We start from the raw sequence: 23,850 nt of genomic DNA on the forward strand, positions 1-23,850 counted from the left end.
GGTAATACTTTGCCCAGGTTTGAAATGTAGGCACAGAAGGGCTGGAGGAAGGGGGAGCCTGAACTCCCCACCCCAGGACACAAGGCCCAGGTAGCCCCAAGCTCATCAGCCTTTCCTCTTCCTTTGGCTGCCATGGATCATTTACAAGTCTGGGTGTGTTTCCCTGTTTTCCATCCCTGAGTCTCTTCACAGCTGAGGCTTTCAGCCCTCGTGGCTCTGAGCAGACATAAACAAGGTGCTACACATCCAGCCACACATCCAAGGCTCCCTGTTCCCTCCTGCTGCATCACCTGGACGTTGAGGGGGATGAAGGACACCAGGCTGTAGTCCTCAATCACCTCCACCAGCTTCTCGTTGAGGCGGCGGTAATTCCTGAAGAAGGGATCGGAGGCCAAATGATCAACCAGGTAAGAGAGATCCAGGACCTCGGTGTAATAATCCAGGTTGAAAGCTGCAGGGAAACAAGGCAGTTTTTAAGTGGAAGAGCACAAGTTTCCCCACCATCACTGAGTTTTACATCAGTTTCCCCAGGCATTCCCATTCCCAAACAGACAATCTGCACCTGACACAGGTCAATCCACATCCCTCAAATTCCTGGAAGCGTCCAAGGCCAGGTTGGATGGAGCTCTGAGCAACCTGGTCTAGTGGAAGGTGTCCCTGCCCACGGCTTTAAGGGTTTGAGTTCTAAGGTCCCTTCCAACCCCAAACCATCCCGTGATTCCATGGAATTCTCTTACCCAGCTTCCCGTACTGCTCGATCAGGTCCATCTTGGAGAGGATGTTGACGTGGGGCAGCTCCACGTGCAGCATGGTGGAGAGGGAGGTGCAGAGCACAGAGATGAACTTCCCAGGGTCTGTGCAGTAGTGGGAATCCACCAGATGCACTGCAGCCAGCTGGGAAACAAAGGCACAAAGGGACACAAAGGTCAGACCCGTGACAAAACCATCCACTTGCTTTAGGGACCATCTGGAAGTGGCAACAGGACAATCTGTTCAGACCTGACTGCACCACACAGGGAAAGCCACCACCTACCTTCTACCTCCTGCACAGGAAAACCAGAATCAGGGAACCATGGAATGGTTTGGGTTGGAAGGGACCTTAAAGCTCATCTCATTCCAATGCAGGGACACCTTCCACTAGCCCAGGTTGCTCCAAGCCCTGTCCAACCTGGCCTTGGACATTTCCAAGGATGGGGCAGCCACAGGTTCTCTGGGCAACCTGTGTCAGGGCCTCCCCATCCTCCCAGCTGAGAATTCCTCCCCAATATCCCATCTAACCCTGCCCTCTGGCAGTGGGAAACCATTCCCACTTTTTCTGTCACTCCAGGCCCTTGTCCAAAGTCTCTCTTCAGCTCTCCTGGAGCCCCTTCAGGCACTGGAAGGGGCTCCAAGGCCTCCCCAGAGCCTTGTCTTCTCCAGGCTGAACATATTCATAAATCCACATATATAAAAGTGTATATTGTCCCATTCCCACCCACGGACCGCCATGGATTAAGGATCCAGGGAAGGGCTGTGGGGAGGCTTTATAGGGGTGCTGAGCTCCACCAGCAACACCCAAACCTGCAGCTGCTTTCCCTTTCCTCAGGGTTTCTCTCTTCACAGCTGAAGTTTCCCCACTTGCCTGAACTCTGCAGATTTTTTGGGGTGGCAGCTGGGTTTAATTCTCCTCCTGAACAGCACAACTGCCTCCAGATTTCCACCTTCCCCACAGGACTGCTCAGGCCATGGCACACTCAGGAGCAGTAACTGTAGCACGCCACGTTCTGCTGGGAGAGCCAACTGCGGTCTGCACTAATAATTAATAATTACACTAATGAACAGTTCGATTCCCTGTGTTTTGTGCTGCTGTAACAATGTGGTCCCAGACCTCTGGAAGTCATTCCAAGCCAGGGCTCTGAGGCTGAGCGTGGCTGAGTCACAGCAGAGCTTCTGCAGCAAAAACCAGCCCAGGTGTGAGCACCCGGGAGAGCAGCAAAACAGCAGCACAAATGTCTTATTTTAGCAACCCCAATTTCACATCCATTTATTCCAATGAAAATAACCTCTAATGTGCAGATTCCCAGTGACATTCTCAGGCAAATGAACCTGCCCTTCTTGCTCTCACACTGCACAGGGTTTGCACATTCATGGTTTGGCCCCGACGCAAAGCAAACGCCGCGTCAGCAGGTTCCCTGGGCTGCGGGACTGTTCTCACCTGCACGGCCTCATCTGCATCTCCCATTGTGCAAGGAGGCCCAGAGCACGTCCCACGGGGTGCAGGCAGGGCAGGCAGGGCCTGGGATGTCACCTGGGTTCCTCACAGGGCAGGGCAAAAAGGGTCCCAGCACACATCGACCTCCCTGCCTGGATAAAACACATACACTGTGGGGATGATCCTGGAGCACAGCAAGTGCTTGTCCCATCCCTGGAAGTGTCCAAGGCGAGGTTGGACAGGGCTTGGAGCAACCTGGGCTAGTGGAAGGTGTCCCTGCCCATGGCAGAGGGTGGAACTGGATGGGCTTTAAGATCCTTCCCAACCCAAACCATTCTGTGATTCTGTGACAAGTGTGAGGAAGGAATCCATATTTCTGCCCATAATCCCACTGCATTAAAAGCCCTGACAAGCCACTGTTTTGCCAATCCTTTGGAGAATAAAATAGGACAAAATTAGGACAAAATTCCCCTCCTTCCCTAATAAAGCTGTTTCACAGGAAAGGCCAAAAAATTCCTGAAGAAAACAGCCATTAGTCCCCACGATGCCCATGGGATGTGAAGCCTCACATGGGTGCCAGTCACCCACCCCAAACCCCCTGCAGAGCCCCGGAATTCCAAAAATACCCTGAAATTCCACTTGGCCAGGTGGGCGAAGACGTTCTTCAGGGAGTTGTGGTGCGTGTAGAGCTCCACCTGCCCGGGGCAGTCAAAGAGGACATAGTGCCCCTTGAGCCCTTCCAGCTTCTCCTGCAGCCAGTCCACGTTGGTCTCCAGGTACTCCATGCAGTAGAGGAGGCCCCCGTTGGGGCCCAGCCCGAGGCTGCCCATGACATCAGGCAGGGTGACGAGCTGGGAGATGTCCAGCTCGCAGGGGCAGGGCAGCGCCTCGTTGGCGGGGTCCAGGTTCACCACGGACACCCTGCGCCCGATCTGCGCCAGGAATTCCCTCATGGCGTGGCAGTAGGTGGTTTTCCCGGAGCCTGGTGGCCCGATGACCACCTGGCCGAAGGCCACCGAGTGGCCCTTGCTGCCCTCAGACATGGTGTGTCATGTCCTCCTCCTGCTGCTGCTGTTGGCTGGGAGAGGGGAAAAAATCCCATTTACTGCTTAATCTGCCTTTGTAGGGATGGGATCTGCTGGGATTCCCACCCAGGGAGAGAGTGGATGTTACAGCTGCCTCCTGTCACTTCTTGCTCTGAGCCCCACACTGGGGTGGATGACACCCTGGTGCCCCTCACTCTGAAAACGACACTGGCCCTTTATCCCCACATCCCCCTTTATCCCCTTCGCCCCCCTGTGCCGCCGTGTTTCCCTTTCCCCCACGGGGCCCCTCTTCCCTCCTACGCCCCTCCCTCCCCTCACACCACCCTTTCTCCCCCTCACCCCCGCTCCTTGCCCAGGCCCTTTCACCTCTCATACCCCCTCCCCAACTCCGGTATCCCCCCCCCAATCCCGTTATTCCCAACCCGTTTTTTTCCCCGTAGGCCGCTCACCGCCCGCCGGTGCCCCCCGCGCCGGGTCCGGGTGGCCGCGGCCCCAGAGCGCCGCGTTCCGGGGGCGGAGCGGCCGCCGCCCCCACAGCGCCCCCTGGCGGCCGGAGGGACTCGAAGCCGGGACCCCGAATCGGGGTTGGGGGGTCGCGGGTTCGAGTCCCGGCGCCGGCAGAACCCCACCCCCGTGGTTTTTTTTTTCCGAGAGAATCACAGAATCAGCTTGGTTGGAAAAGACCTCCGGGATCATCGAGTCAGACCTGTGACCCAACCTCACCATGGCACTAAGAGCCACGTCCAGCCTTTCCTTGAACACCTCCAGGGAACAGTGACTCCACCACCTCCCTGAGCAGCCCGTTCCAAGATCTAATCACCCTTTCTGCGAGGAAATTCTTCCTAATGTCCAACTTAAACCTCCCCTGGTGCAGCTTAAGACTGTGTCCTCTCATCCTATCACTAGTTGCTGGGAGAAGAGGCCAACCCTCACCTGGCTACAACAGAAGGTAAAGGTGAAATTCCTCCCTGACACAGCAATATCCTTAAGGAAAGCACATGAGGCCTGCCCTTCACCCATTCCCACTTAACCCTGCAGTCCTGGGTCACTGTGCCGAAGGCTCTCCCCTCTCCAGAGTGCCTGTGTCAGGAAAACAGGGCAGAGCAGGTTGGGAAGCCGTGGAAGGAGCACCCGCTACGCCCGGCCACAGGGAAACGCCTCCCGCAGAATTCCTTGGAGGCTGCCAGGACAAGCCTTTCATCCCGGTGAGTTTCTCCCGGGAGTGTGGGATTGCCACGCCCAGGCAACGCGGAGCTGTGGCCAGCAGGGAGCTGTTGGCAGGACAGTTATGGTGCCACGGCCGGCCCTGCCTGTACTTGTCCTTCCCCGGGTCTCAGGCAGCCCTGAACTACGAGTTCTGGCTTTTTAGGCTCACTGAGCACTCAGGTTTGCTTGATCCCAGCACTAATATCAGTTTTAAACCCCCACCCAGAAACGCAACCCCCAATTCCACTGAACAAATAAACAACACTACTTCCCCTCATCTGAACGGTTCAATTAGGAGAGGAAAAAAACAACCCCCTGCTGAGGCAATTTTTATTACAAAATCTTTCTAAAATAAAACAAAAAATTTTCTAAAAATAAATTAAAAAATATAAACACTCTGCTCCACCCCCGAGACCAGGAGCCAGCCTGGACTGGGGAGCAGATCCCAAGGCTGTGGCAGTCCCTGCTCAGTGGGACTGGGACCTGAGGCTGCCCAGGGCAGGGTGGGACGCCCGGACAAAGGCCATGTCCTGCCTGTACTTCATGGCAGTGGGGGGCTGGCGCCGGAGCAGCTGGTCCCCCATGTCCTGGGGCTCAGGGTCGTCGTAGATGGTGGAGATGAGGATGGGATTGTCCCTCCGGGGCTTCTTCCCCTTGAGGAAGGTTGGCAGCTTCTCCCCGTGGTACCTGGAGGGAAGCAGGAAAGGTTTGGTTGGAGGTTGGTGAGGCAGCCAGGCATCCCTGTGCTTCCCTGATCATTTCCTTCACATGATCAAGGAATCAGGGAATGGTTTGGTTGGAAGGGACATATTCCACTAGACCAGGTTGCTCCAACCTGGCCTTGGACACTTCCAGGGATGGGGCAGCCACAGCTTCTCTGGGCAACCTGTGCCAACAATGCAGAGAAGATGTGGACCAATGTGGATTCCTGTGCTATTCCTGGCTGCTCTAGAACAAGAGCCAGCCCTCATGGTCAACCACAGCACCCCACAAAGCCTCCAGAAATCCCACAGGGCAGGTAGGGGTGGGGATCCTCAGTCCTTCCTCTGTGTCTCTGCTGCAGGACCCTGCACATGGTTCCAGTCCTGCTCTAATTCCACAGTCTCCACTAAGGAGCCCTGGACTGTCAGGAAGAGGAGTGTATTTAGCTCTGGAGAGCTGTGGCAGCCCCAGCTGTGCAGGGAAAGGCAGATTCCCGGGACAGCCTTGCAGTTCTGGTTCCCACTCTGCTCCAGCCACTCAGCTGCTGGGGGTGCAGAGAGCCCAGGCTGGCACTTGGGTACTTACCCCAGCCCCCTCTTGCATCTGGGGTTCTGACCCTCATTATCCAGAGCTTCAGCCATCCCAGAGTTGCTGCTCCCCAGGCCCAGCCCCTCCGTCCAGCCCTGCTGCTCCAGCACCTTCCTGCCAAAGCCCTGGGAGGAGAGGAAAACATCACAGAGTTGCTGGACAAAGCCCAACCTCATCTTCCCAGAGCTTTCTGCCCCCTCCCCACATCCAAGGCCTCTCCCTCCCCTAATCCACATCCTCTGGGCACCATCACCACCCCAGCCCTTCCTGCCCTGCCCCTGAGCAGGTGTCCAGAGCTCACCTTGGTGTATCTCTCGAAGGTTCCAATCTGCTGCCCTGACACAGACCCCTCCTCCAACCCATCCCGGAGCCGCTGCTCCAGCCACATCTGCACCGAGTCCCGAGCATCCTTATCACCTCCATCTAGGGAGAAAGAAGCCAGAGTCAGGGCAGCACAGCTCAGGGAAACTGCACAGCTCTGTCACTTCCCCCAGAGCACCAGGCAGAGGAGGCAGAACCTGTTCTTTTTGGCAACTCTCGCCGCCAGACCAGAAAAACACTGTTTCAAGTTCATTGACGTCTTGGACGCTTTCAAAGGATGACAGAGGCAAAGAGCTCCCCAGATTCTCCAGGGTCAGAATTTCCCAGCCTCCCTGGTCTCCTCAGGACTGGGGAGGGGGAGGTTCAGCTCTGATACCTTTGTCATAGTAGATGCTCATGTCCACGTCCCAGTCGTCCGCTGTCTGCTCGTCAAAGTCTGCCAAGAGAAGGAAAGCAGCAGTTTTAGTGAAGTCTGACACACAAGAGCTGTTTGCTGGTAGTCCAGTTCCCTATTTTCTCTAACAAAATGGGAAGGAATCACAGAATCATTAAGGTTGGAAAAGATCTCCAACATCTTCGAGTCCACCCTGTGCCTGATCCCCACCTTGGCCCCCAGCCCAGAGCACTGAGTGCCACGTCCAGTCATTCCTTGGACACCTCCAGGTATGAGGACTCCACCACCTCCCTGGGCAGCCCCTTCCAATGTCTGACAGCCCTTTCAGTGAAGATATTTTCCCCAAAATCCAACATGAACCTCCCCTGGCACAACTTGAAGCCATTTTCTCTCCTCCTGTCCCTTGTTCCCTGGGAGCAGAGCCTGACCCCCCCCCGGCTCCCCCCTCCTGTCAGGGAGTTGCAGAAAGCAAGAAGGTTCCCCCTGAGCCTCCTTTTTTCCAGGGTGAGCTCCTCCAGCTCCCTCAGCTGCTCCAGCCCCTTTTCCAGCTCCATTCCATCCTCTGGACATTCTCCAGCCCCTCAATGTCTCTCTTGCAGTGAGGGCCCAGAACTGGGTGCAGCATTTAAGGTGGTGCCTCAGCAGTGCCCAGCACTGAAATGGCATTAGAGACTCCCCAAATCCCAGCGCCCACAGAAGAGGCAGAGGCAGCACCACTGGGGTCTCTGGTGACTGGATTGTGATCAAGTTGCCAGTTTTGTGACCAAGGGAAGATTAAAAAGTAATGGCAAGATGCTGGTGGCTGCAGCTGAGCTGGACTGTTTGCAGGGGGTTAAACCTGCTCCTGGGGGTTGGTGGGGGCTTAGTGACACAAACACCAACGTTACCTCCGTTCTCCTCCTGCCAGAACTGGGCATCTGTGTAGAACACGAGGCCAGAGCCTCCTTTCTCCCACTTGAGCTCGATCTCCTCCTCGAAGAGCCGCTCCTCCACACGGCCCTGCTTGGTCACGTCCTCGTGCAGGGCCTCGTGCCGCTCCCACTCCTCACAGGTGTCATTGTCCTGCAGGGGAGGTGGCACAGGGTGGGTGACATCAGCACGGCCCCCTCCCTGCCCCCTGACCCCATCCCAGCACCTTCCCTGTGGAACAGCCCCGCTGACAGAGCTGGTCCCAGCCTGCAGCTCTCACGCCCCGACACGACGGGTGCGGATGAGCTCATTCCTTGACTAATGCCACTTCCAGAGTCAGCACTGAGAAATCCCACACCTCACACCCACTGCAGGGATGCCCATTTAAGGAGCAGGTGTGCTGGACCTGGAGTCAGCACTAAGCAACGAATTAATTCCACTCCAGTTGATCCCTAAGGAGATTGTGTGGGTTTCCCGGGAAGCAGCTCGCTGGCACAGGCACAGGGCAGGCTGACAGCTCCACTGCTGCCTGCCCAGCTCTGGGTACAGGCCTTCCAGGGCAGGAACAGCCAAAAGAATGGCTGGAGATCCAGGAAACAGCCTGTGAGAAACAGCTGGAGGAGTCTGTTTAGTCTGGAGAAGGAAAAGCTGAATAAAAGGAGGGAACAAAGCGCCCTCTGTGCCCGCCGTTGCCAGGAAAAACTAATGGGGTGGAACTGCAGCAAAGATTTGGCATCTGAGTTAGTTCTGGTGGAGGAAAAAACGGGAATGGCTTGCCTGGGGATCTGTAATGACAGAGGTTTGGGAGAACAGGCCAGACAGGCGTCTGCCAGGCAGGGATGGCTCCACAGAGCCTGCCCTGCCCAGGGCTCCAGGAGCCTTTGTCACAAAGGCCATTTTCCTCACAGTGACTAAACTTCAGTCCCAGGAGCATTCGAGGTCAGCCATTTGTGCAGCTCTGCATGTCCTTTTCCAGCACACAAACATGGCCCTGAGCCTCTGGTCACCTCATTTGTAGGCAAAGCAGAGCTGGGCCAATCTGCCAGGGTCTGCTCTGCAGCACCAGCTCCTTGGGCCAAACTCCTTGGGCTCAACCCCCACCAGAGCCTTTGGGATAAACCTTGACCAAACCCTTTAAGCTCAACCCTTACAACCACCTTGCTCTGGACAAGTAGTTTTTGGGGGGTTCATGCTCCCAGTGCCCATGCACCAAGAGGTGAACAATTCTATTTTAACATCATTTTTTTAGACATGTAATTTATACAATACAGTTAAAGACTAAAATTGAGCTCTACATGCCCTCCCAGCTCTGCTGGGCTCGGATGGTGCTGGAATATTCCACTTACATCATCTGAGTGAGACTCCTCTTCCTCCTGCTGCCTCTCCTCCTCCTCCTCCTCGGGCCGGGCTGGGTGAGTCACCCCCGGGGTTGGCTCGGGCCCCTCTCCCTCGGTGATCTCATCCCCTGCAGCCGTGTAAACTCCTCCTTCCTCCACCACTGTCTCAGTGTCCTGGTATTCAAAGGGCACATTCCCATACCTCCGGGATGAGCCAGTCTTTGGGAAATCCAGCTGCAGCTTCTTGATAATCCGGGGAGGCAGCCGGCAGGCCCGGATCAGCTCCAGGAACACGCTCAGGGGGGTGCCCACGTTCCCAAAAGGCATGAAGGAGGGGGGGTTGAACTCGGGCAGGCGCTTCAGCTCCGCCTCTGTCACAGATTCCCCGGCAGCCGTCTGGTCCTGGCTGCTGGGAGACGCCTCCGAGCCTGGAAAAGAGAAGGAATGTTTGGGGAGGGGGGGCACAAGCCACCTGAGAGGGGTAAAACAGGGCCCTCCCGAGCACGAGAGGGATAAGCAGGGCCCAAACGGGCTCTTCTCGCCTTATAGTAACTTTAAAGCACTAAGGAAGCTCCATAAAGGGTGTTAACCCTTCAAGCTTCGCTGCAGAGTGTCGGTCCGAGCCCCCCCCAGGCCCGTTACGGGCCCTCCCCGGTGTCCGCCCGTACCTGTCGCGGGGCTCAGGCGGACCCTGCGGATGAGGCAGCGGCCGGGCAGCGCGGCCCCGCCGGGCCCGACCCAGCGCTTCCCCGAGTACATGCGGACGAAGCGGCGGGCGCGGCCGGGCCTCACCGACACCAGGCACGAGCAGGTGCGCGGCCCCGCCGCCGCCGGCGGGCGTTCGGGACGGTGGCGGTAGTGGAAGCAGAGGAAGCCGCCGGCTTCCAGGAACTGGCTGAAGTAGGCGCGGAGGTGCGCGGAGCGGAGCGCGGCGGGGATGCCGCTGACCAGGCAGTACCGGGCCGGGCCGCCATCGCCGCCGCTGCCGCTGGGCGCCGCCATCTTGGGGCGACGGCGCGGGCGCGGGGGGATGACGTCAGGGGCGAGGAGGGAGAGAAGGCACCGCCTGGTGGACGGAGAGCGCGGTGCGGGCGGGGGGGAGCGCGGGGGGTGTCACAGGTTCGGGGGACACAGAGAGGCCCGGGGGGGGGGACAGGGGGGGGGGCACAGGACATGGCGACAGAGAGAACCAGGCACAGGGGTCTCAGGGGGTCACAGGCCTTCAGGACACAAAGAGCCTGGGGTGGGTCACAGGCCCTGGGGAGGTGTCACAGACCTTGGGGACAGAGAGAACCCAGTGGGTGGGTGTCACAGGCCCTGGTGACAGAGAGACCCTGGGGAGTCACAGGCCTTTGGGGTGTCACAGGATCTGGGAACAGAAAGACCCTGTGAGGGGTTCATGGGATCTGGAGAGAGAGAGAGAGAAAACCTGGGGGGTCACAGGCTGTGGGGAGGGACACAGGGCATGGGGACAGAGAGACCCCAATGGGATGGGGGAGTCACAAGCTCTGGGGACAGGCAGACCCCAGGGGTGGCCAGACCCCAGTGCATGTGTGTGGGTGTTTACCAGGCCCTGGGGTAGCAGGGGGTGGCCAGGCCCCAAGGTGGGTCACAAACCCTGGGGGTTTCAGGGCATAGGGGGCATCCAGCCCCCCATGCTGTGTAGTCCCTGGGGGGCTGGTGTCCCTGTCCCAGGGCTGTTGGGTGTCCCGTGCTCAGTGACTCACCAAGACTCATCCCATGACTCACAGCCTCCCTCCCCATGGAAAAGGGCTGTCATGGGGCTGAGATCACCCCGGGAGCAGCGGCAGAGGTGGAGGCACAGGCTGACACTGCAGTTTTCCCGTACTCCAGGCTGCTGGCGAAGATTCCGGCTGTTTCCGTGGCACAGGGAGGCTCCGTGCAGCTCTACCTGACACCTCACCCGTGCCAGCCATGGAAAATGGGATGGGGTTTGAGCCTGTTGGCAGCGGGGAGAGCGTCCAGGTGAGTCAGAGCATCCACCTCTGACACCGCTGGGAGACCCTGGGAGAGGCTCAACACCTGGAGAAAGGTGCAGCTTTCCAGGGGGATTTGCCCCTGGAAATTTCTGTGTGCTGGGAGCACCGAGGGGTTTTACATCAAACAGCTCCCACTGACACCATTTGACCCATATTTGCATTGCCAGGTGGATTTTTATGAAAAATCCTTTTCCTTCCAGTGTCTTTCCATGCCAGGCCTGCAGCAGATTTTTCTCCCCCCACCGCCCCCAAATTCAACACTACTTCTAAAAAGTCACCACTGTTGTTCCAAAACGTCAAGCATTTTATTAAAAAAATAATTTATTGCATCTTATATACAAACCACATGAATGTTCACTTATAAAATACTGACACCTCACCTGTTGAAGGCAGGAGGAGCGAGTTTTCCAGGTGTGCACCTGGCTCTGACTCCAGGGAGGGATCTTTGGATCGACCACTAAACCAGCTCCGCTCGTTTCCACGGCGTTCCCAGCTCAGGGTTCACTTATCACACAAACAGGTAAGCCCAGAGCCCAAAATGAGGTGCAGCAGGTTTAGGTGCTCTTAGTCCTGTTGTATTTCATGGAATTATGGAGGAAAGATGTAATCTAAGGGAAAGAGGGTGAGTCTGGACACCCTGTGGGATTTAACACTCTGGCTTTTCCCCCCGAAGGTATTCCCTGAGTGTTTCTAAGATTTCAAGCACAACAGGCAGACCCAGACCTAATTCCACAATGTTTGCACTGTGTAAGTGATCCCACTGAGGCCATCAAACAGCACAGGATCGAGCTGTCAGCTGAGGACAGCCCTCAGTGCTCGGAGTTAACAGCAAAATGCACAATGATTTCACAGGGACTGAGGGGAAAAACTGGGATCAGGCTCTACCAGAGCTCACAGGCAGGGGGGAACAGGGATCAGGGAAGGAAACCCCTCACACTCCATGAAACCCCACACACTCCACGAAACGGAGGCCAGCAGGAGCCGCTGTAAACATCTGCTGAGCCGGAGCTGCTTCTGCACGGATCCTCCAGCCGCAGCCCTAACAAAACACGCAGTTCCCAAAGAGTCCGGAGCGCTTCTCTCCCTAAATCCCCGCTCCTGGATCTGCTGTGGATCCTGGCAAGGTGTGGGGAGCATCCTGGGGTGCTCAGCAGGGCACACACAGCCCCGGAGCCTCGTAGAGCATCTCCACCAGCAGCTCCGCGATGTCGGCGTCGCCGATAACGGGCCGGAAGAACAGATCCGTGATGAGGGTGGGGGGGATGGATTTTAAGGAGGAGGCGACCAGTAAAATGTGGGAAAAGCGTCCCTGGTCGTCGGGGTGCAGCGGCTGCACGACCTCCTGGAGGGCTCGCTGGGCCTCCTGCTGCAGGCTCTCGATGTAGAGGGAAGCCTTCAGCCCGGGGATGTCTGTGAGGGAGAGGAGGGGAAGGTGGGGATGAAGCAGGATGGAAAACAGCCCCAGGTTTCCCCCGCTCCCACCCTTCCCTATTTCTCTGTAGGGCACATTAATGGGGTGTACACAGCGCTGCTGAGATGTGGCTATTCCAGGGATGCTGTGTGAGGGAGGAAAAGCAGTTAACTGGGAAAATCAAGTAAAGGAACCTGGGGTTTGCTGTCTGCAGGGCAGGCAAAGTCCTCTGGCTTTTACCACTACATTTGACATCCCTCCACCCCACTTTCCAGTGCATTTGGGAATGACCAGAATTAGGAAGAAGGTGACCAGCCCTCTCTGTTCTCGCACCTGCCCAGCTCTGAGCAGCTACAAGCCAAGAGATCTATGTTTGCCCAGGGAGCTGGTGGAGTCCCCATCCCTGGAAGTGTTCAAGAAATGACTGGATGTGGCACTGAGTGCTCTGGTCTAGTTGACAAGGGGGTGATCACAGGTTGTACTCAATGATCTTGGAGGCCTTCTCCACCCTCAGTGATTCAGTGATTCTGTGATTCAGTGTTCAGCTGCCAGCTCCAGCCAGCAGAGCCACGAGGGCCTGGCACTCACCTGGATTGAAGAGGATGGCTCCCTTCAGGTAGGCGTATTCCTTGGGGCTCAGATCCAGGCTCCAGAAGGTGTTGAGGCAGCACTGCAGCCGCTGCACTGCAGCCAGCGTGGGCTGTGTCCTCTCGGGCTCCTGCCCTTTGCTTTGCCCGCTGAGGAGGATCTTCTTGAGCATGCTGGGGGCCGGCGCCTCCATCACCTCGAAGGTCACCATCTCCTGCACCAGCCCCAGCAGGAAGAGAGGCACCCAGCAGCTATCCAGCAGCAGGAGCTGGTCCTCCTTCGGCAGCAGGTAGAAGGAAGGGAGGTTTTTCATGAAGCTGATGGTTTTGACCAGCACGTCGGAGGCCGCCTGGCAGGTGACGTGTGGCGTGCGCAGCCGGACGGTGCGGCGCTGGTGGCACAGGCAGCGCTGCCGGGCCCGCCCGGGGTGCAGGTTCTGGCTGAGGAGGGTGTAGAGGATGGCAGTGTTCTTATCCTTGCTGTGGCACTGGCACCTCTCGCACTCCATGCCCACGCTGGTGCTCGTAGCTGAGCCGGGTCCTCGGTGAAACTCCCTCCTGGTGGGAGAGAGACGTAAAATGCCTCCTCAAATCTCCGTCCTCCCAGCTCTGCCAGCCCTGTGGCTGCTCCAGCCAGCTCTTATAAGGCTGGGTCACCACTGAAACACCCCTCCACAGCCTTGACCGCCCTGATTAAGCTGCCCTCATTAAAAAAAAAAACACCCAACCAGCTCCGCTGTCCCTGGGCTGATTGGCCGGGGGCAAACGAGTTCCCAGTGCTGCGTCAACAGCCGTTTTCTCAATGAATCGCTGGGGAGGGGGGGACGGCGGGTTGGGCCTTATCAGGATTACCCAAACAGGATAAACAGAGTCATTATCCCAGGCTGTACCATGGCACCAAGGCCCCTGAGCTGCCAGGAGCTCACAGACAAACACAGGGCGCTCGTCTGGGCCCTGGAGTTCAACGGCCCGGCCTTGGCAGGAGCAACCTGGAAGTCGTGTTATCAGCGGCTGGTTTTGCCCGGCCTTGCTCGCGAGGCTCCTGTTGTGGTTGGGAGGAAGAGGAACCTGGTGAAGTGCCCAGGAAGGGCCACGGGTGTTGTCTCTTGCACTGGAGAAGGGCAAATGCCCCCATTTTGCAGCATGAGAGAAAAGGGAGGAAAAAAGGGCAGAATTCTTACATTCTCCCAGTGGAAAAGGACCTGGGGGAGCTGGTCAGCAGCGGCTGAACGTGAGCCCAGTGGGCAAGAAGGCCAAGGACACCTGGCTTGTACCAGCCATGGTGTGGCCACAGGACCAGAGCAGTGACTGTCCCTCTGTGCTGGGCACTGCTGAGGCACTTCCAGGGTGAGGATTCCTGCGGGGGAAAAGGGGAACATTTGAGGGAGGAGGAGGAGGGAGAACCTCCCCCCTCAATCCTCCCGTCCAGGGATCACGTTGGACCCCAGCCCCGGCGGGACGCGGAGGGGAGGGGGACGCAGGGCGGGTGGCAGCGCTGGGGCCGCTCCCGTGACGGCAGCGGGTGTCGGGGGGTCCCGGTGCCCGATGGGGGTCCCAGCCAGGACCGGGACCCCGAGGGCCGCGGGAACCCGCCCGTCCCGTCGCCGTAGCAACCGCGCCGCGCCTCGCGCCCCGCTTCCCCCGGACAGATTGACAGTGCCCTCAACCAATCCGCTAAAAGCACCGTGCGGATTGACAGCTTCTTCGACCAATCCCAGAAGAGAGCGGTGCGGCGGCGCGCTGTGATTGGCGGTTTTGGGAGCAGGCGCGCGCGTTTCCGTGGCGCCGGTTCCGGTTCCGGCGGGGCCTGGTGTGGCGGCGGCGGCAGCAGCAGGATGGGGCTGAGCGCGGAGGATGCGGCCGAGCAGGAGGATCGCTTCGACGGCATGCTGCTCGCCATGGCGCAGCAGCACCAGGGCGGCGTGCGCGAGGTAGCGCCGCCGGCACACCGGGAGTGCTGGGGGCGGGACGGCGGGGCAGGACCAGGAGGAACGGGGCGTGGGGGGGGGCGCGGCGCGGCCTTCCCGGATCCCACCCCGGCACGTGGGGCAGGGGAGGCACGTGCGGTGCTACGGGAGCGGAGATAACGGCCCTGGGCAGCCCCGCTAGTTAATTAATAGGATGTTAACGAGGGGGCCTTGCACCCCCGACCCCGGCGCCTCCAGGGTTCCCGGAGCTTTCCCGGAGGGTTCAGGATGCGCGGGCAACGCTTGTGTTGGGTCACCACAGGGCAGGATGGAGCCCCTCAGTTGCTCTTTCTCAGCACAACCACCGGCCTCGTGAGGCCTGACCGCGATCGTTACTCCCCCTCTTCGTGCTCAGGGATCTGCTGACCCCCCTCACGGATCCCACCGGGATCCCCCTGGCAGGGGGCTCCGCGATCTCGGGTGCTGCCCTGCAGCAGGGCTGGAGGGTGTGGGAACCTCCCACTCACATCCCACTCACAAATAGTTTAAAAAAACGCTCCTAAACCAGCCCCTCGTGCTGTAGTGAAACCTCAGATTGAAACATCCACAGCACAGAATTCTTGGAAAATGAAGATCAGCCAAGAATATGTGTTCCCACAGAGGTTTGGGGATGCTGGTTGGTAACTGTTCACTCATCAGTGACCCCTGGCAGGCAGCTGGTGATTATTGTGTAAAAATAAAGAGTTTGCACACTTTTAGGCATGCAAAAGAAGCAAAATGTGCTGTGTATATATATGTATCCCTGCCCAAATTCCTGCCTTGGATAACAGCTTGGGGTACTGGAGCAGGACCTTAGGGTTAACTGCTGTCCTTTCTTCATGCAAACCACACAAATGCCTCTTCTGGAAGGTGGAATCCAGGAGCTGGATGTTTTCTCCAGGAAAACAGTCACAAGGCTGATTCCAGGATGATTTTGACACAGCCACAGATGGAGAGGACAAAGGATAAGGGCTGATCCAGAGACGGGGGGTGGCTTGGAGTGACCTGGTCTCACTGATCCTTTTCTTTCCACCAGCTTGTGAACACCTTCTTCAGCTTCCTGAGGAGGAAGACAGATTTTTTCACGGGGGGAGAAGATGGAGTGGCAGAGAAGGTAAAAAGTAAACCCTTGAGCTTTTAACTTTTTAATTTACATCCCACCCGTGTCTGTGCCAGGCTAAGACTTCCCTGCCTGAACAGCTCCCTGCATTTGGGTGCACTTGGGGCACCAGCAGCTCGTGGTGCTGCTGGAATCCATCACAGAAGGGAGGAAATAAGGAGCTGCTCCTCTCTGAGGGGAGGAAGGAAACAAGGAGATGCCCCTCTCAGAGGTGAGGAAGGAAACAAGGAGATGCTGCTTTCTGAGGGGAAGAAGGTTGGAAGGAGCTGCTCGTCTCAGAGGTGAGGAAGGAAACAAGGAGCTCCCCCTCTCAGAGATGAGGAAGGAAACAAGGAGCTGCCCCTCTCAGAGGTGAGGAACACACGATTGCCTGCTCAGATGTTACCAACAGTGCAGGTTTTTCTGCCAGACTCTGGCCAAAGGCTTGTTTGGAAAGCAAATCTGCCAGACACACTGACTTAACGGTGACACGCCAGGGTGCTGATAACCCCGGGTTACCTTGTTTGTTCACCTCAGAAAAAGCACAAAGTCCACGTCCCTGCACATGCAGCTGCACCTTTGGCTCAGGGCTGGATGGAGTGAGTGTTCTGGGGAGCCTCAGGGGGCCTGAGCATCACCTGTCCTGCCCTCACCCAGCTCCAAAGCTGAAAAACTTAAGTTTCACCTTAGGAAATATTTATTGAAAAACAAAATGGCCAGGCTCCCTGAACATTTCCTTCTTATACTTACCAGTATAGCAGCTGTTCCTTCTCCTGGACTGCTGGAACTCCACCAGTGGGATGTGTTAGGGCAGCTTTTAGTTGCTTGCACAGAGTGTAACATCCTCTGTCCAGTCCCTAAGGTGGTAAAGCTGAGGCAGGTAAGGGATGGGAAGTGTTCAAGGCCAGGTTGGATGGAGCTCTGAGCAACCTGGTCTAGTGGAAGGAGTCCCTGCCCACGGCAGGGGGGTGGAACTGGGTGATCCATAAGATCCCTTCCAACCCAAACCATCCTGTGATTCTATGAAAGTAAGAAAGATAAACCCCACTGTCACTTAGATTAGAGAGCAAATCTCCCCAAATTCCTGGGGGCTCTGTGCTCCCAGGGAGTGAAACCCTGAGTGGCATTTCAGAGGGGAGCACTGGCTGTGCTTTGGCATGTCCTGGCCACTGTCCTTGTCAGATCTGTGCCTGTAGAAGAAAAGTGTTCATGTCCTCGGGTGGCACCTGTCAAAATGCTTTATGGCCTCCTGAGAAAGTGCTCTGCACAACAAAAATGGCAGAAGCTGCTCCCCCAGTCCTGCTCACCCTTTGGCATGGAAGAGAAAGAGGAGAGAGTGGGAAGGTCACTATGTTTTTTGGGTGTCATTTTTGGGTGCAGCCCTTGTGTGGAGTGAGGGGGGTGTGGGTGACACCCACAAGCTCGGGCAGTGTAAACAGTTCCCTCACCATGGATTGTTGTGGGGTTGGGAACAGAGTCTGGGAGACACACACACTTCTTGGATCCTGTGTCCCAGGAGTCACTGGACTCTCACTGTGTAAATAAATCCTGCTTTCCTCTTTAGAACAAAGCAGAAACACTCAGGGCTTGGTTACGAGCTACAAAGCTTTGAACTGCAGGTTGCTCGAAAAAGGCGCTGAACCCCCCCTGGAAGTTTCTGAAACATATATAAATCAATTTTCCCCCTCTAATTCCTTCCTCAGGCTCTGTCTATGCTGTTTTCTGGGGCAGCCTTCAGCTCACATACGTGCTGCCCTGCACAGCACCCCTGGCTTTATCGAGGTGGGGCAATTGCTCTGGCTCCCTGCCTGTGTACTCAGCTTTCCCGGGGAGCACGTGGCCGTTGGCACCAGGGACCTTGAGATTTTGCCTCTCAATAGTCACAACAACCTTTGGGGAGTTTGGAGGGAGGCTGAAAGAAAAGATTTATGGAGGAACTCGCCCCTCTAGTGTAAAACACGGGAGGTTTTCAGGCGTTTCTCATCTCAGTCGTGGCAGCTCTGTCTGGGAAAAGCCCAGTCGTGGGTAAGGTCAGAAGTAGGTAAAAAAACTTGGACCCTGTGTCCCTGTGCTTCCAGCTGGCTTAGATATGTGGAGTAGCTGTCAGGTGGCTGGGTTGGGCATCAGCTTGTCCTGCTGGAATAGCACAAAGGACAAAATACGTGGAGAATTTTTATTCCTATGTTATCTCCATGAAAATACACACCTTGTGTAGGGAAGAACTAGGAAGGGCTACATTTAAGTATTTTATAATTATTTAAATATTGAATATTTTCTATTTTTTTCTCTCTTTTCTCTTTCTTCACTCTTTTTCAATTGAAAAATCTCAGTATTTTCAGTCAAAACCCGAGTGAAAACAAAGGGAAAAGTCACAACACCCGTGTGATTGAACAAATGAGCTCCTCACTAGACCAAGCTGGCTCCATTTGGGTTTGAAATCGGTGATTTATTTTAAAACCCTTGTATCTTTGTTCCTGTCTTTATTTCAGCTGATCACAGATGCTTTCAACCACCACAACAAACTGGCTCAGAAGGAGCGGAAGGAGAAGAAGGCCCGTCAGGAGGCCGAGCGGCGCGAAAAGGCCGAACGTGCCGCCAAACTGGCCAAGGAAAAGCAGGAAGCCAACGAGCCAAGGATCAAGGAACTCACAGATGAGGAAGCAGAAAGGCTGCAGCTCGAAATCAACCAGGTGAGAGTGTTGTCAGGTGCTAAAATGCATTGAAATGGCTCAGCCTTGTTCCTTTGCAGTCGTGGCAGTGTGAGGACAAAGGGGATCTTCCCCTTGGTAGTACCTCTTCCCTGTAATTTTTTTAAAGGCTGAAAATTCCCTGTTTTCAAAGTCTTGGATGCAATTCCCAAGTCCTGCTCTTCAGTCTGAGGTGAAGAGGCTGAGGCCATCTAGTGCCTGGTCAGGAAGTGACACCAAGTGCCAGCACTTGGCTGAGTGTGTTCCTTCTCTTTTTGAACAGAAGAAAGAGGCACAAGGACAGGTCAACAGTGTCCCAGTGAAACCCTCAGAGGATGAAGCTGAATCAGATTCTAACAAACAGGTAAAACTCACCTGGGGAATTTATTTTAGAATGACAGAGTGGTTTGGGTTAGAAGAGACCTTTAGAGCTCATCCACTTCCACCCCCTGCATGGGCAGGGACACTTTCCACTAGACCAGGTTGCTGCAAGCCCTGTCCAGCCTGGCCTTAGGCTGAGAAATATATTTCTGGACAATCATGAGAACTCCTGTGAATGTGAGGGGATGTCCAGTCTGACTTTCTTTAAAAATACACATCGAGTTCCCAAAAATTTCAATACAGTTTGGGTCTTTTTGGCTTTTTTTCTTGTAATCATGTTGTAACAACAGCATCTGTTAATTTTTGGGCTAAGTTTATGTGGCTATCAAACACAAACACCTGACCTGAAATTCTTTTATAAACCTCAAGAACTGTTGTTACAAGTGAAAGATAAATGGAAACTTGAAAAGCTTTTTTCTTTACACCTGAATTTCTCAGGGAACAGATGACGAAGAGGAAGACGAGAAGGATAAAGGAAAACTTAAACCCAACTCTGGCAATGGAGCTGACCTTCCAAATTATAGGTGGACACAGACTCTTTCAGAATTGGATGTAAGTCCTGCTTTATTACCAGGATCTGAGGAATTTGAGATAGAGAATAAGAGCAGGTGCTGGTCAGAGTGGTGGAGCTGATTCCCTGTGTCTCAGTGTCCTGTGGAAGTTTGATAGTTGTACTTAACAGCAGCATTTCAATATGGAGGGAGAGCTTGGTAAACTGAATAAAATTCCCAGAAGCTGTAGTTTGCCAAGTTTTGGCCTTGTTTTAAAGGCCAGATTTTTTATGTTTTGAATTAAAATCTGCTTCCCCCTTGTATCCTTTTACCTCCCACTCACTCAGTATCCGAAGGAAAATAGTTTGTGCTCTGCGAAAGCAAGGCAGAAAGTCCTGGAACAGCAGCACAGGATGGTAAGAAGAGAATTCACTGCCCAGCTTCTCAAAATCTGCTCTTTCTTTGTCTGCTCCAGCTGGCCATCCCTTTCAAGGTGAACTTCAGGTTGAAGGGGAAGGACGTGGTGGTGGATGTCCAGAGACGCCGCCTCAAAGTCGGCCTGAAGGGCCACTCTCCTGTCATTGATGGGGAGCTCTTCAATGAGGTGAAGGTGGAGGAGAGCTCCTGGCTCATTGAAGATGGTAAAACAGTCACTGTGCACCTGGAGAAGGTAAGGGAATGGCTTGGGGAGGATTCAGGCTTGGCTGCCTCTTCCCAGGTGGAATGAGAGTGACAGCCCTGGGCTTTATCAGGTGACCACTGTGGTTATCCTTGGTGCAGTGTCATTGGTGCCACTGGAAGTGGGATATTGCAAATTCCCTGTCTTCAGCCTAATTTCAGGCTAATCCAGGATATCCAGTGGATTTCTCAGCAGTTCAGAAAAAGCTGGAAGGAAATTAGGCATTTTGAAGTTGTTCCTTAATGGAATAATGGCACGTTTTGACATCTGTTAGTGACATGAAAATCCAGGGACAGATCCTATTGTGTCCCTTCTTGTGTCCTTCACTGCCTTCTTTCTGGACCTCTCCAGGTGATTAGTTTTTAATCCCATTTATCTCATCCCAAACACGACACCTGATGTTCTCCCAGATCTCCCAGTTGTGAAAATTCAGGCTACCCGAAGTAGTTTGAAATAGAAGTAGTACCCTTTATCCCTCTTCAGATTTTGCTAATATTTAGGAAACTGTCAAATAAAATTTGATTCCAGCAGCTTTTTCCTGTGACTGAAACTTAAAACTCCTAGAGCAAGTCCAAGAAAAATAAAATACTTTTGCTTCTTCGCCCTTCAGATCAACAAGATGGAATGGTGGAACAAACTGGTCTCCACAGACCCGGAGATCAACACCAAGAAAATTAATCCAGAGAACTCAAAGGTAAGAACTCCTCTGTTTTATGGGATGGAGCCTTGTCAGAAATGGGCTCACCTGAGCCAAGTGGTTCCAATTTTGATCTTATTTTCAGTTGTCAGACCTGGACAGTGAAACTCGCAGCATGGTGGAGAAAATGATGTATGATCAACGACAGAAATCCATGGGCCTGCCCACGTCTGATGAACAGAAGAAGCAAGACATTTTGAAAAAGTGGGTACACCTCATTAATCTGTGGGGTTTTGCCTTCCCAAGCCCTCCTCCTCTTCCTCTTTGGCACAAATATGTGAGGAGAAAGCAGGTTGGCCTTCAATCCCACCTGTGCTCTCATCTGCGTAGTCATTGAACTGTTGGCTGATCACTGGTGTCTATAAAAGCCTGTGGGGGTAGAAAGCCTAATAGGGAATTCTAGGAATAGCCTAGCTCTGGAATTGTCTGAATCTGCTGATTTCAGGTCCAGAATGCATGTTTGGGACTGGAGGTGCCATCTCTGCTGAACTTTAACATGGTCTTGATTGCTGTCTAATCTCCCTCGGTAGCCCAGCTAATCACCCCTCCCTGCCACTTGCCACCAGGAGCTGTCCCTGAGTCACTTTTATGGCTTTATTGCCCTGTTTGGCAGAAATGCACTTTTGGGGAAATGACTCCTGGGGCTCCCAAGGCCGTTCAGGAAGGGGTAGAGGCAACTCTGGGTCACTGAGCTTCTCCAGCAAGTGCAGATCCACATCTTATCTCGGGATGGAAGGAGCTGACCTGACTCCTTGTTTCCCTTGGCTTTATCTCTAATGCCAGAAGCTTCCCTGTGGGGTGTGACTAGAGCAGAGACCAGGCTTCCTTAGTGCCTGTTGAGTTAGTGGAATGGGAGGTAGCTCTGCTCCCAGGAAGTCCACATGCAGGACACCTCGTTGGGAAGGTCACTTGTCTGGTGCTCTGGAAGTTTGGCTTCTCCAGAGATTGGCTGGCAGAGGATGGAGAGGAAGTTTAGACTTTGTCCAGGCCAAAGTAGACTCTGTGACACCCAGGTAGGTGCTGATATCTGCCAGTGGAGCTCTCCTGGCTGCCAAACAAGGACATTATCCTCACAGCACAGATTTCCCTGGAAATGGAAAGTGGAAATGCCGTGGTGGCATTTCAGGTGAAACCCTGAGATGGGAACACGGAGGGGACCGAGGCCTGCCCTTACTTGCACTTTGTGTGTGGATCCTCCACGTGGGTGTGATGTGTTGTATCCCCTGGAGAACAGGTCATAGGAGGAGCTGGGGAGCTTCTGCATGCACACATCACTCCTGAGCACTCCTAGGCACAGGGTATTGGGCTCTAAACATTCTGATGTGGCAGCTTAAGTCCAAATAGTCCCTGGAAGGTATCCCTGCCCATGGCAGAGGGTTGGAACAAGATGATCTTTAAGGTCCCTCCCAACCCAAACCATTCAGGTTGCACCTGGTATGAAACCAGATTCCTCTGGTCACGTCCTCCATGAGTTTTCACTGTCAGAGCGCTGGAGATACTCCCCAGTAATGCTCAAGCTGACAAGGCTAAATCTTAAATCATAATCTGCCCTCACAATCTCCCCTCTGCCCCACAATCAGTGTTGTAGCTGCCACGTATCCAAGAGGTAACAGTTAAAGGGTGTCTGATAATTAATAACTCCTGTGTGTCTGGACTTGCTGACCTGGTAGGATGGCAGGAATGCTGCTACCCCTGACCCGAGGAAAAGGTGTTTGTAGTCCAGGGAGTGTGTCCCAAGGAGCTCAGCAGAACATTCCCTGCTGTGGAGGGTGTGGGGACAAAGCAAAATTCCTTCCCTCCCCAAACAGGGCTGTTCTGGCTCCTGCTGACTCACCCAAACTCTTGTCTTTGTTTTCCCTGCAGGTTCATGGAACAGCATCCAGAAATGGACTTTTCAAAGGCTAAATTCAACTGAACCCCCCTTTTCTCCCCCCCCTCTTTGAGTCAGCCCGTTGAATGGGGCAGGATGTGTAGGGTTGGATATTCCTCACCTTGGGCAAGTAAAACTTCCAGCATCCCCACCCGAGCCTGCTGTGGAAGCAGCTCCATGGAGTCACCCCAGTCTCCTGTGTGGAGCAAGAGGCAGGGCCACAGAGCATTCGCAGCAGCTCCAACCATCTGCCACAATTCCCAAAGGGCAGTGGGGAGAGGAGGAGGGGTTAGAGCAAAAAAAAAAAAGGGTGTTAGGGCTGAGAGAGCCAGGCCTGAGAGGATTTGGGGTATATCCTTAATGTACTGCTTTGCTTCCTCGGGCTCTTCAGAGCTGCTCATCCACTCCTTGCCAGTTCAGTTTGGCACAGGTACCTCCTGAGTTTTACTCCCTCCTGCTCTCTTGGGAAAACAAGGGTCAGTTTATTTTGTGAAATAATTCTCCTTCTGCCTCCTTGGGAAGGGAAAACAGCAGTTCAAACCCACAGCTATTGCAGCAGAGACAAACTCTGCTTCTCCTTGCTGCTGCTTCTGTTCTTGCCAGAAGCGGGACAGCTGGAGAGGTCAACCTGCTGTCCTACGGCAAGGAGAGGCTGGAGAGTCTGTGGTGTGGGCAGGAGAGGACATTTGGGGACTCTGGGGGTGCTGTTCCTGCTGGGAGTATGTCTCCTGCTGGGAGTGTGTCTCCCACCTCTTTTCCAAGGGCCTCTCTCCCTGTTGAATGCTGACGAGCGTTGCTGCGCTCTGTGCCGAGCTCCTGCTGACGGGTGGCATCACTCTGCATGTTCATATCTGTTCAAACTGCAGTGCAACATAAAGGAAAAAAAGTGGAATATTTCCAGGCAGAGTGTGTGGTTTCTCCTGCAGAAGGGATCCAGGGTCCAGGCTGGGAGGAGCTGGGAGCAGGCACTGCCTGGGTGCCAGGGGGGCTGCTGCCAGGGGCTGGGGTTGTGCTCTCTGCTGCCTATAAATATGTCTTGGGTTCCCTGCTCTGGGCTGGTGGTCTCTCCCTGCCTCAGGAAGAGGCAGTGGGAGCTGCATGTCTCTCAGGAGCGCTGCTGAACCCCTTTCCCACCTTAAACCCTCGAGGCTGACCAAGGCTCGTTGCTCCAGGCTCCACTCACCACTTAGCAGCACATGGCCACACCAGGAAGCCACCCTTGCCCCAGGTCTCCTTTATGCCAAGCTAAGGAGGAGAGTGTCACGAAATCCTGGGCTCTGTCAGTCCAGGCTATCCCAGATCCCACTC

General features: G+C 54.9%; 4 protein-coding genes and 1 long non-coding RNA gene across 7 annotated transcripts; 2 read left to right on the plus strand and 3 right to left on the minus strand.

Annotated features, from left to right (window-relative positions):
- Positions 1–6: 6 nt before the first annotated feature.
- GPN2 (GPN-loop GTPase 2) lies at positions 7–3,734 on the minus strand. 2 transcript variants are annotated; one of them, XM_027705983.1, is made up of 4 exons: positions 3,687–3,734; positions 2,818–3,269; positions 738–894; positions 7–451 (listed from the first exon to the last, which is right to left on the minus strand). In XM_027705983.1, the coding sequence occupies exons 2-4, from the start codon at positions 3,232–3,234 to the stop codon at positions 138–140; spliced, it is 888 nt and encodes a 295-aa protein (XP_027561784.1). In that variant the 5' UTR covers positions 3,235–3,269; positions 3,687–3,734; the 3' UTR covers positions 7–137. The 2 variants fall into 2 exon arrangements, with proteins under 2 accessions (XP_027561784.1, XP_027561785.1); XM_027705984.1 differs by lacking the exon at positions 3,687–3,734 and having other exon boundaries at positions 2,818–3,477.
- Positions 3,735–4,727: 993 nt separating this feature from the next.
- Positions 4,728–9,696, minus strand: GPATCH3 (G-patch domain containing 3). The gene is made up of 7 exons (XM_027705978.1): positions 9,363–9,696; positions 8,704–9,122; positions 7,336–7,510; positions 6,431–6,490; positions 6,035–6,156; positions 5,731–5,858; positions 4,728–5,130 (listed from the first exon to the last, which is right to left on the minus strand). The coding sequence occupies exons 1-7, from the start codon at positions 9,694–9,696 to the stop codon at positions 4,911–4,913; spliced, it is 1,458 nt and encodes a 485-aa protein (XP_027561779.1). The 3' UTR covers positions 4,728–4,910.
- A 169-nt stretch (positions 9,697–9,865) lies between these two features.
- On the plus strand, positions 9,866–12,516 carry LOC113978767. Its single transcript, XR_003537646.1, has 4 exons — positions 9,866–9,995; positions 10,446–10,680; positions 11,084–11,214; positions 12,325–12,516. It is a non-coding gene; the product is annotated as an uncharacterized LOC113978767 (long non-coding RNA).
- Positions 10,976–14,216, minus strand: NR0B2 (nuclear receptor subfamily 0 group B member 2). The gene is made up of 2 exons (XM_027705981.1): positions 12,694–14,216; positions 10,976–12,104 (listed from the first exon to the last, which is right to left on the minus strand). Exons 1-2 carry the CDS (start codon positions 13,199–13,201, stop codon positions 11,842–11,844), a joined length of 771 nt encoding a protein of 256 aa, XP_027561782.1. The 5' UTR covers positions 13,202–14,216; the 3' UTR covers positions 10,976–11,841.
- Positions 14,217–14,478: 262 nt separating this feature from the next.
- NUDC (nuclear distribution C, dynein complex regulator) lies at positions 14,479–23,438 on the plus strand. 2 transcript variants are annotated; one of them, XM_027705980.1, is made up of 9 exons: positions 14,479–14,623; positions 15,675–15,752; positions 18,227–18,427; positions 18,708–18,788; positions 19,244–19,357; positions 19,772–19,966; positions 20,586–20,669; positions 20,758–20,876; positions 22,536–23,438. In XM_027705980.1, exons 1-9 carry the CDS (start codon positions 14,528–14,530, stop codon positions 22,585–22,587), a joined length of 1,020 nt encoding a protein of 339 aa, XP_027561781.1. In that variant the 5' UTR covers positions 14,479–14,527; the 3' UTR covers positions 22,588–23,438. The 2 variants fall into 2 exon arrangements, with proteins under 2 accessions (XP_027561781.1, XP_027561780.1); XM_027705979.1 differs by lacking the exon at positions 22,536–23,438 and having other exon boundaries at positions 20,758–21,024.
- The last annotated feature ends 412 nt before the right edge of the window (positions 23,439–23,850 follow it).

This window comes from Neopelma chrysocephalum, unplaced genomic scaffold (genome assembly GCF_003984885.1).
Source record: "Neopelma chrysocephalum unplaced genomic scaffold, ASM398488v2 Primary Assembly neopelma1_361, whole genome shotgun sequence".
NCBI lineage: Eukaryota > Metazoa > Chordata > Aves > Passeriformes > Pipridae > Neopelma > Neopelma chrysocephalum.

Bases quoted from the DNA above. Each gene is read 5' to 3' on its own strand.
- GPN2 (XM_027705983.1), bottom strand. From the start codon at position 3,234: ATGTCTGAGGGCAGCAAGGGCCACTCGGTGGCCTTCGGCCAGGTGGTC. The intron at 895-2,817 runs GTATTTTTGGAA...TTTGTTTCCCAG, and splicing joins TGGCCAAGTGGAATTTCAGG to CTGGCTGCAGTGCATCTGGT. The intron at 452-737 runs GTAAGAGAATTC...GTTTCCCTGCAG, and splicing joins CGAGCAGTACGGGAAGCTGG to CTTTCAACCTGGATTATTAC.
- GPATCH3 (XM_027705978.1), bottom strand. From the start codon at position 9,696: ATGGCGGCGCCCAGCGGCAGCGGCGGCGATGGCGGCCCGGCCCGGTAC. The intron at 6,157-6,430 runs GTATCAGAGCTG...CTTTCTCCCTAG, and splicing joins GAGCATCTACTATGACAAAG to ATGGAGGTGATAAGGATGCT. The intron at 5,131-5,730 runs GTAAGTACCCAA...GCTTCCCTCCAG, and splicing joins AGATGCAAGAGGGGGCTGGG to GTACCACGGGGAGAAGCTGC.
- NR0B2 (XM_027705981.1), bottom strand. From the start codon at position 13,201: ATGGAGTGCGAGAGGTGCCAGTGCCACAGCAAGGATAAGAACACTGCC. The intron at 12,105-12,693 runs GTGAGTGCCAGG...TCTCCCTCACAG, and splicing joins AGCCATCCTCTTCAATCCAG to ACATCCCCGGGCTGAAGGCT.
- NUDC (XM_027705979.1), top strand. From the start codon at position 14,528: ATGGGGCTGAGCGCGGAGGATGCGGCCGAGCAGGAGGATCGCTTCGAC. The intron at 18,428-18,707 runs GTGAGAGTGTTG...CTTTTTGAACAG, and splicing joins TGCAGCTCGAAATCAACCAG to AAGAAAGAGGCACAAGGACA. The intron at 20,670-20,757 runs GTAAGAACTCCT...TCTTATTTTCAG, and splicing joins TTAATCCAGAGAACTCAAAG to TTGTCAGACCTGGACAGTGA.